The sequence below is a fragment of the Strigops habroptila genome, chromosome 8 (genome assembly GCF_004027225.2).
Source record: "Strigops habroptila isolate Jane chromosome 8, bStrHab1.2.pri, whole genome shotgun sequence".
NCBI classification, from domain to species: Eukaryota; Metazoa; Chordata; class Aves; order Psittaciformes; family Psittacidae; genus Strigops; species Strigops habroptila.
Window position 1 is genome coordinate 53,312,379 of NC_044284.2, and position 10,205 is coordinate 53,322,583.

The 10,205-nt window shown below is 49.9% G+C and overlaps 1 protein-coding gene across 2 annotated transcripts in view; it reads right to left on the reverse strand.

Moving 5' to 3' along the window:
• The window catches only part of LOC115611544 (fatty-acid amide hydrolase 1-like), a 41,472-nt gene extending 32,368 nt beyond the window's left edge, over positions 1 to 9,104 (reverse strand). The window contains exons 1-12 of one of the 2 annotated variants that reach the window (XM_030494640.1): positions 8,840 to 9,095; positions 7,660 to 7,773; positions 6,814 to 6,957; positions 6,363 to 6,496; positions 5,114 to 5,320; positions 4,649 to 4,689; positions 3,387 to 3,511; positions 3,047 to 3,172; positions 1,793 to 1,890; positions 1,313 to 1,409; positions 979 to 1,019; positions 300 to 339 (exon numbers count right to left, since the gene is read on the reverse strand). In XM_030494640.1, coding sequence (XP_030350500.1) covers positions 300 to 339; positions 979 to 1,019; positions 1,313 to 1,409; positions 1,793 to 1,890; positions 3,047 to 3,172; positions 3,387 to 3,511; positions 4,649 to 4,689; positions 5,114 to 5,320; positions 6,363 to 6,496; positions 6,814 to 6,957; positions 7,660 to 7,773; positions 8,840 to 9,010 — 1,338 coding nt within the window. In that variant the 5' untranslated portion in view covers positions 9,011 to 9,095. Of the gene's footprint in view, positions 1 to 299; positions 340 to 978; positions 1,020 to 1,312; positions 1,410 to 1,792; positions 1,891 to 3,046; positions 3,173 to 3,386; positions 3,512 to 4,648; positions 4,690 to 5,113; positions 5,321 to 6,362; positions 6,497 to 6,813; positions 6,958 to 7,659; positions 7,774 to 8,839 lie in introns of both variants that reach the window. The other variant, XM_030494641.1, reaches the window with a different exon arrangement.
• Between the last annotated feature and the right edge of the window lie 1,101 nt (positions 9,105 to 10,205).

The following is a 10,205-nucleotide window of genomic DNA, read 5'->3' on the forward strand; positions in this document are numbered from 1 at the left end:
CATGGGTCTTGAGGAAACCAGAATGGAAATAAAGGCATATCTGCTGCAGCCGATGGCCTCTTTTCAAGTGTAAGACTAAAAAATTCAGGTCTGATTCAGGATCATGAATTTGTCTACGTGTCATCCTAATCTTTAAATGTGCTGAGAACTTGCACTCCCAAGTGAGATCTGTTGAGGAGTGACCTATGTTCCTACCTTACATCACTAATGACTTGATCATCTAACCTTGGTGGGTACTGAATCTGCCCCTTTCCAAAGAGAAATCAACCCAAAACTAACCCCAAATTGCAATACTTCACCTCAATTTCATGATGAAGACTCCATACTTCATCCACTGTGCTGAAAAAGATAAACAATGAAAGGCATCAAGAGGCACTGCAAAAAGCAGCTTTAGAGACAGAGAAGACCATCAAAAAGCAGATGGGCACAGGTTAGCTCTGCCCATGGAGCTGCAGCCAAGACAAGAGAGGACTTTGGCAAAGTCCTGGCTTTCCTCTGAAGGGCCAGAGCTCTTATTTCTGCTTCTGCACATGATGGAGGGCTGAAGCCTAAAAGGCAGATTGTTGCAGTGCTGCTTTGGTCAGACGAGTGCCAATAACTGCCTAACACTGAAGCAAGGAAGAGCCAGCCTCCCTCCCTTTGTATTTACCCTCCTTCTGTCTTACAGCATCTCTATCTCACAGCATGACAGATGCATTAACCAGTTCTAAAGCTGACACTGTATTCATTTATCACAAGCTTCATTCAGTTCCTAAGCAAGAGGCTGTGAGCCTCCACCCTCATTCCCATTCTCTGCACTAGAGCAGTTTGCCAAACCCTGCAGGGTTATGGTGTTGACATAAACTGCTCCCACCCTTGTGTTTTCTGCCTTCTCAGATGCATGCAGCTGGGGCAGCATGCCTAATGTAACAAACACTGCTGCTCTCCAGAAAAGAAACACAAATCTTCACACATTAGCTCAGGCTCAGATTTACTCACTTTGCTCTCACACTCAATAGCATGGCTGAAAGTCGAGGCATCTGAGGAGGAGAAAGTAAAAGAAAGAAAACAATTAATCCCAGCCTGTTCTCTGAGACAGCTCAGCCACAAATACAAGCTGCTGACACAGTGTTCAGGCAGGACTTGTGGATTTTCCCCAAAGCAGGGAGAGGAGGACCAGAAATAGCATCTTTCCAGTTTGGAGATGTGTCTAAGCACAGGTAGGAAGCAATGTTTAGAGGCTTCTCTACAATAAAGCCTTACTGCAATGGGAGGCAAGTTATTCACCACTTATTGCTTAATTCCATCTACGCTAGAAAGAAATGGACCTTACAAAGGGTTTGGTGATCCAGGAGAGGACATTTTTTAGCCAGTTTGGAGATTTCATCAACCAGAACAGCCCCAAGCTGCTTTCTTCCAGCTCCCCTTTGCTGAAAGAGAAAAGGGCAGTTAGCTGAGTAGCATTAGGAAGCAATCACAGAAGACCACAGCTTTCACCAGGCCAACCCCTCTGAACAACATATCTAAGTGACAAAAAGAGGTTTCCTCCATTCCCCTGGGCCCTCTGATTCTCACAGTATTTATAGGATATCATCATCCAGTTTCTTTTCATTTGTAAAGGCTGGTAACAACCCCAAAGGGACCCAAGGTTCAGTTGAATCACTTTATGGTAAGCTCTCCAGTAAATCCCAGTGCACATCAGCATATCTACATCCAGTAGATCTGCTATGTGTATCTGGATGCTAGCCAGATCCTAGGGAGGACTTTTATAGAAAGGCACTGATCCCACCAAACCATTCTAGGCTATACTTACAAGTTCCCGAGGAAACTGGCACATCCATCTGCAAACACTCCCTTGACACAGAAGTTAAAGAGCGTGTAGTCCATGTTCATGAGTTCGAAGGGCACCAGCTGGAAGGACAACAGGAGTGGAGTCAGTGGCACAAGCACAAGCAAGCTGTGTGAGAGAAGCCATTGAAAGCTCTCAACAGGCCAAGCTGGGCTGAGGACTTTCTGACAAGCCTTCAGGAAATCCTCCTTCCAGCATCTGAGGCCACCAGGTCCTCCCCATCCCATCCATCCTTCCCTGAAATCACTGTTCTCCCTTTGAGCAACAACTGATGAGTCAAAACTGATGGACAGGATGGGCTTGGCCCCCTCACGTCCAAGCAGCCCCAAGGCACAAAGGGACAAAGGTCCCTCCAAAACTGGCAGTGGGTGACAGGGAGCATAAAACTGTGCTCCCCACTTCACTCCTAATCCTTGTGCAAGGGTAAGGGGGAGGCGTGCAGCTGCAACCATGCCTCATGGACAGGAGATGACTTGTTGAAATGGCAGAGAGGAGCAAGGAGACAGTCTCTGCTCAGCACCCCAGAAACCTGAGACCCTAGAAATGGGTCTGGGTCAATATGGGACTGCTTGGCTATAAAAGATCTGCCATCTGCAACTGCCCATTTATTTTTTCCTTAGGTCCTTGTTTCCAGACATGTAAACAGGAGGTAGCTTTCCACGCAACATGCAATAGGTCTATGGAACTGTTTGCCACAGGATATGATGCAGAAGAGGTGAAACTGGCTCGAGAATACACTAAATAAGCACTTTAACAACGGATTGTCACAGCCATTAAGAGAGATGGTCCATGAGGCTCATGAAACATGCCGAGCTGACAGTAACCATACACAAGGACTGTAAGCTCTACATGGGCACTTCCTCAGGCCACACTGTACAGCACCCAACGGAATGTGGATCTCAGCCAAGGTGTGAGCATGCCCACTACAAACAAGACATACAGCAGTGTGTCTACTCCCCAGCATGTTATGGATCGTGGTGGGCTCCCTTTTGTGTTCACCAGCACATAAAGAGCACTGAGATCCTGCCAAGAGGAGAAATCAAGTTGCAGTATAAATAGTTTCTCTTTTCCAGAAGCGGCTATCTACTTTCATTAAAGCTGTGGGAAGCTGAGTGGATTCCAGGCCCCCTTTCCTTGCCAAATTTGCTAGATGTTCACCCATGGGTCCCAAAGACATGGTAGATGCAACATGCCTATTGGATTCACGCAACATCCTACCGTGTGGCCAGCATCCTCCAACAGCTGCTTTGTCTCCCGAATGGCACGTCTCATGGCAGGGCTTGGCATGGTGAAGAAATCAGTTTCATAGTAGCCTATGCGGAGGGGCTTCGTGCTGGAATACACCTGCAGAGCAAGGGAGAGCGCCAGCTGGATGGATGTCAGTGGCATCAGAAGCCAACAGCACACACATGCTGCAGGGTGAGTCTGGAAAGCAGCACTCCTCTCGTCCGCATGGCTACCCACAGGTCCCAGAGGTCTCCCATGAGCCACTGATGTTTTCAGCTTGAGCAACAGCAGCTCTTCTCATGAGACCTTCACCCCCTTTGAGGTGCTTTACCTCTTCATTGAAGGGAAGGGGGGGCACTGAGCTGTCCAGGCTGAACATGTCCTCACACAGGAGTGCCCGCATGGATAGAGCCAGGCTTTCCACATCTTTTGCTAGTGGCCCCACTGCTGCAGCCACTGGAAGAGACCAGAAGAGAGCATTCCTGGTTTAGTGGCTTTCAAGCGCATGTCCTGCAAAAGCAGGATCTCTTGGCATTGCTTGACTTAGTCTAGTGTTGGCAACCATTCCTTACTGAAAACTGGCCTGGAGATGCCTACAGGTGTTTTCCCACCAGCAGGCCCATCATTGTGGACCCGGAGTTGTTATCCATCAACGTGCCCCAACAGCTCCATCTCATGATATACAAAATTAAACAAAAAGCTTTGTCAGTCATGACACAAGGACAACATAAAATGCCCCCTTTGACTGCTAATCCCGCCTCCATGAGGCAGTGGCAACCACACAGCAATCTGATTGTTACAGGGTGTGTTAGATGGGTCTAACACTGTGGAATTGGTCCCTGGGGGACCACCCCAATCATCTAGAATGAGTGTGTATGGCAAAGGCCGGCAAGGCCACTCCTCCTGGTGCAGACTGGCCCCCTGTGTTAGAATGAGCTTGCGCGGGAAAAAGAGCCAGCAAAGCCACTCCTCCTGACACAGGTTGGCCCCCTGCGTCAGTATGAGTCTGCACTTTTGGCATATAAAAAGCCCGGGGTTTGAGAGAGATTGAGAAGGAGGCAGATCCAACTAACTTTTATGGTTGACTTCACCTCCGTGGAGACGCCTGCTAAAGTAGTGCCTGACACCCCATCTCTTCCCGATGCACCTTGGAGCTGGCCTCTTGGTCACTGTATAAGTGTGTGGGTTGGCAAGAATCTGTGCCTAACCTAGGTTTTGGTACCTTCATTTGGTACCTATCTCGATCTCTCTTCCTAGCTGGCTATATCTCTGGATTTTATATCTATCCTGGATCTTGTAATAAACTTTCTAGCAGTTTGGTGTGTGTGTGTGCGTGGCTTACGTCCTTCTCCACCCGGAATCCTTCAATCCCTGGAACACAGGGTGTGTTGTGTTTTGTGTGTTACACAAACAGCTCCTCTAGGCTCATACGCATTGCAGTTTCTCAGGAATCACAGGGTGGCTTTCTGAAACAGTCCCTGAAAGGGAACCTGCTTCTCTCTCTGAATGTGTTGAAGGTCCTCCATAACCAGCTGTGGGTCCTTCTCACCCCTGCCCTACCACCCTCCCTGGGGAACAGCCATCAGTTCCTACCTGCCTTCTGCCCACGGATACCAGAAACTACTCCTTTTTTACTGCAAAGAAAAAAGAGACACACAAAATACACCAGCTGAGTAGTTTTTGTTGAAGGGGAAAGGCTTTAAGCAGTAGTAGGTGGTAATGAAAACACTGCCTTCCCTCTGCAGATGTAGAGGCTGGCAAAAAGGAAGGGGCAAGGGGAAGCCCAAGAGAGACCCAACCTAGGCCAGAATGATTTATACCCTGTCAATCAGGAACAACCACCCCCTTAGCATGCAGGTGGAGAGGTTTCCCCATCTCCATTCTAGAGAAACCAATGCTTCCCTTTATATGGCCCCCAGAAAACATCCAGGCAGAAGGAAGAAACAAGTGCTTCTCAATTCCTCCTGAGTTTCCCCTTGCCCACGAGAGCAGGAGCATCCCAGCAAGCAGTCAGTAGGGTGATAGCTGCATCCCTCCCAGAGACATCACTCGCAGTACCTGAGTCTGTTCCCAGTGGGTTTCAGTGCACAGATCCCACAGAAGGCAGCAGGGAAACGCAGGCTTCCTCCTAAATCCGTCCCAAAGCCCAAGATGGACCCACCTCCTCCTATAAGTGCCCCTTCTCCACCAGTGGAGCCTCCGGGGCTTCTGGTGTAGAGCAGTGGGTTGAATGTCTGGCCAAAGATTAAGTTATTGCAGTCATAGCTAAAGAGAGAGCGAGAGAGAGATGGCAAATGAGAGGAATGTAGCTATCTGATGTGGACACTAGTCACTACAAAAAGACCTTCAGAAGGTAATTAGGTAATTCACTAGTTGTTATCTTGACATCACTTAGTCTGAAGGAGTTTCCCAAAGCTTTCCACCAGCCTTTCCATGGCAGTCGCAGGACCTGGATTCACTGCCAGCTAATTTCGGTGTCATCAAGCCTTACCCAGACAGACCCTCTGGCAGCACAAATACATCAACCCTCCCAGAGAGCCTCCCTGTTCAGGTGGTCCCAAGTGCCGCAGGACATCCAAAGCAGCCCACCCCCCCTGAGGGGAGGCATTGCTTAGCCCCTGCTTGTGAACATGCCAAATGCCAGCTGCAGTGATATTTGAACATCGGAATCTCCCAGGAACTGGTGAAAAATCTGATAACCCCCGAGGCAAACTCTTTGTGTGGCTTTTTTTAAAACATGTTCAGTCATTGCTGTGTCACCTTAAGGAAGGCATTGCACATGGCTTGGGCAATAGCTATTCACTCCATTTGACAGAGTTCACTTGGTAGGACGCAAGGGCACTAGCAGGGTGGCTGTCCAGCAGAGCACACCTGACCTCAACCCCAGATTAATGACATCGAGAGTGGTCTTTCCAGATAGAGGAGGAGGTTTGGGGGCAGGATAATTTAAGGTCATTAGCTTAATCAGCTTCCCCTTCCATGAATGTGTGTTGGCACTGTAGAGTTAACAGGAGCATCTCCGAGAAGTTAGTTTTAAAAAGATTAAAGAAAAGTGATTTAAAAACATCCAGCACAGGAAAGGAGGGCAGTGATTTCTCTCCTCCTTATTTCATTTGGAGATAGAGTTAATTTTCACCCTTAGCGTAAACATGTTCACTTAGTAAAACTGAAAAGACACTAAGAATGGGGACCAAGTGCTATTATTGAAAAAGAAGTAGGAAATTAGAATTAGACTTGATAGAAATCCTCACTTGAGATGAGGGAGGGAGAGGTGCTACCACGCTGAGGGAATGGAGCGCCCACCTACCTGATGAGGGACTGGGGAATGTTGGTTTTGACAAACGGAATTGCCCCCTGCCTCCTGAGCACCTGCACCACCACGCTGTCCTCAGCCACGGGTTTATTGATGTTTTTTATAAATCCCAATGTGGTATCATGACCCTGGGAACACAGGAAAATGAAGTTTCCAAATGGAGGATTGCAATTCCCTTGACACGATACTTTTATCTATATATATATAAGCATGTGCATGCATCTCCAACAACCCATCCATCTTACACACATCGCATAGCGTATTGGTAGTAAATCCAACCAGTCTTCTCTGTTGTCTTATATGGGAGATGGGCAGCAAACCCCATCACCTACCAGGGCAGGCCCTCCCACATCAGCTATGACAAAGCCATAGCCACATGCTGAGGTCAAACCTTTCCCTGCCACCAAACTTCAAACCCCAGGGATCTCGGGATACACGCAGTTACCTGGCAGTCGATGGAGTCTTTTAGGCTGACAGGCACCCCGTACAGCAAACCCAGCTTTCCCGCTGGCTTCGCTTTCTGGACCTGGGTCTCGCTTTCCTGCAGATACTCTGTGATGCAGTTGGTTTCTGTGGCCATTTGGAGGGCCTTGGGGAAAGCAGGCAAAGCCCACAGGTGAGACATAGCCCATAGCATTGCACAGCAGTCTTCTGGTTTGCAAAGGACACTTGTTTCTTCCCCCTTTTCCACCTCTCCATCTAGGCAGCCAGTATCAGGGCAGCCCTTTCTCTTCCTTTCCAAGACACTTTCATGCCAAACTCCAAAGTGTCCCCTGAACACAGGAAAGCCCAAAGCACCGTGTGGTGTGTGATGAAGAGAGGCACTCAGCCCAGCAAAATACCAAAGGCTATTCTCTTCACTGAGCTTCTGGGGTGATATAAAATTATAACCCCAAAACGGGAATCCAGGAGGTGATCAGGGCATTATGGAAAAAATAGAGAATGAAAGTGCACACCAAGTCTTTGAGGTTTCACAACCCATTTGGAAATGAAGGGGAGACAACAGCAGCACTCTGCAACTTCCCTGTAGCTATACCTGCCCTTAGGAAGGTATGGGCTTCCCAGATGCTGAGCTTGCTGCTCCCTTTTGCTCCAAACCAAGCTGAGAGCCATGGCAGCCAGATGCCCAGCTCTCTCCTCACTCACAGAAAAGCACAGAAGAGCCCAGCACTAACCAGTGAACAAATGCTCAGCAGCATTTGGACCAAGCTTGAGCCTTGTGCTAGGCTTTTCCCATAAAGAGCCAGCCCCACTGTGGGCTTAGACACTGCCCACCACCCTTGCTGCTCACCTTGCCCACATAGGCATAGAAGACGTGCTCCAGAGGTAGGGAGCCATCCCGGAGTTTCTCAGTGAGCTCCGGCAAAGGCAGATTGAGGATGGAGGTCACGTTCACAGAAGGATGCTAAGGGAAAAGTTGAACAGTCAATGACACACCTCTGCCTCAGCTGGTGGGCTCCTCCTCTCTCCTTGGTGCACACCGTAACCCATCCAAAAAGTATATCTGTCATTTACAGGTCGAACACAATATATGCCTCAAAGCCATGATCCTGCTCCTACCAGTGAGCATGACATGAAACGTGCAGGGCCAGCAGTAACCCAGGCTTTCTAAAGCCTTGTCTTTCTGGCCAGACCGGCCCCACCAAACACCTGCTGTTTAAGAGAAAGCCTTTTGTGCAGCCTTGTTCAGACAGGTCTTGTCCAGGCCCAAGGGAACTACTCTCTGCTGAATTACAGTGGGAAGTGGCAGCATGGTTATAGACACAGCTCCAGCAAGAAACAAAAGTGGACTTGGGGCTAACTCTTCTCCTGGCATCACCAAGATATCCTACAGGGAAGCACTCAAAACAGGGAGCCCCTCAGCTGCCAGCAAAGAGGTCATTTTAGGGGTCAGCAGAGATTTCCTCTCCTCCTACTAAACACCACGAGAAAAAACATCAAACCTCATCCCCCAAGCTGGACTCTGAACCGAACGAGCCCACTCCAGCCACAGGTTGAGCAGTATGATGGGATTACAGCGGGTGAGCCAGATTTTGGGGCACTGGTGGTACCTCATCCTCACACTCTGACCCCGCGGGCAGAGTCCTTGGGCTGTGCGGCCACTGTGCTGACAACACACCGCCTCAGCAGCCAGGCCGAGCCTCCCACCGGGAAGCTCTCAGACAAGGAGCAGGGATTTCCCTCTCCTCGCCGCCAATTACTATGTGCTGGTGTCCCCAGTGCACCGGCTGCCCCAGGTCGCGTTTCCCCCCATCCCTGCTACAGAGGGGACAGCTGCATCGCTGGGGGGATGCGTGACCACATGGATTTAGGACAGAAAAACAATACTAAAACTAAATCCCAAACAGCTCCATATCAGCACGGCAGCTGCCCCTTGCAGGGACACCCCTCTAAAGGGAAGGACGGGGTATGCTAAAGGGAAGGACAAGGAGCCGGGTGTTGAAGGGAGAAGCGCGGCTTATCGCACCCACCTGCTCCCGAAAGCGCTGCACGGCCATCTCCATCTGCACCAGGCTGCGCTCCTGCCTCTGCCGCGCCGCCCTCACCTTCTTCCAGAGCCCGCGCCGCCGCCGCCATCGCAGCAGCAGCAGCAGGAGGCTGGCGGCCGTGCAGCACAGCAGGGCGGGCAGCGGCAGCCGCATGACGGCACTGCCCGGCACCGACCGACCGACCGACCGACCCGGCTGTCCGCTCCGAGGCACTAAGGGTGGAGAGAGGTGGGGAAGAGGGAGGGAAAACCTGGGGAGGATCCCGGCCGGGAGAGGTGGGGCTCCGTGGGAAGGGATTTAACCCGTTTGCTGACTCGGCGGTAGCACGGGGAGGGAGGAGGAGACGGAGGAGTAGGAAAAGCTCCTGGGTGAAAGCTCAGCCCTTGCTGTGCTGGGTGGGCTCTTACAGAGTAAGAGAACAATAGCATCAACTAAGTTAGAAAAGACCTTTGAGATCAGCAAGTCCAACTGTTACTCTAGCACTGCCACATCCATCAGTAAACCGTGTCACTAAAAGCCTCGTCTGCGTGTTTTTTAACACTTCCAGGGATGGTGATTCCACCGCTTTGCCAGGCAGCCTGTTCTAAAGCCTGATCACCGTTTTGGTGAAGAAATTGTTCCTAATATCCAATCTAAACTTCCCCAGGCGCAGCTTGAGGCCGTTACCTCTTGTCCTATCACTTGTTACTAGGGAGAACAGCCACCTCCTCTCTACGCCCTCCTTTCAGGTGGTTGCAGAGAGTGATAAGGTCTCCCCTGAATTTCCTTTTCTCCAGGCTAAACAACCCAGTTCCCTCAGCCTTCCTCATAAGACTTGTGCTTCAGGCCCTTCACCCTCTTGCTGATAAGATTTGTTTATGTTGCTGTTCCCCAAGCAAGGCTTTGATCTCCCTGTTGTTTTTCATCCCCTCTGGGTATAATCTTCACTAGGAGCACCAAAGAAGCAGAGGGGGAGCCCCAAAGTTACCCACATCCTTTGCGATTCCTAAAGCCAAGCAGCTGGGTCAGGAAAAGAATAAATATCCCAGTCTGTGCCCAGCAAATTCCACTTTATCACTGTCAGAGCATGAGTGTGCTTGTGCTTTGCAAAGTGCTGTGGCTGCCAGCATCAAAATCTGGCATCTCTGCTCAGGGAGGGCAGTGAGCGTGCTGGGGCCTTCGCTTCGTTTTGAGCGAAACTCCAAGATAATTTCCTTGTTGCCAGCCCCATGTGGGGTCTGTCCTTAAAAAACCTTCACTGCTTGCAAAAGCTTATCGGTGACTATTTGAAGCTATCCAGTTTAGATGCTGCACATAACATTGTGGAAAACCTGTTGGGAAGGATTTGAGATGTCTTCTCTCTCCCTCT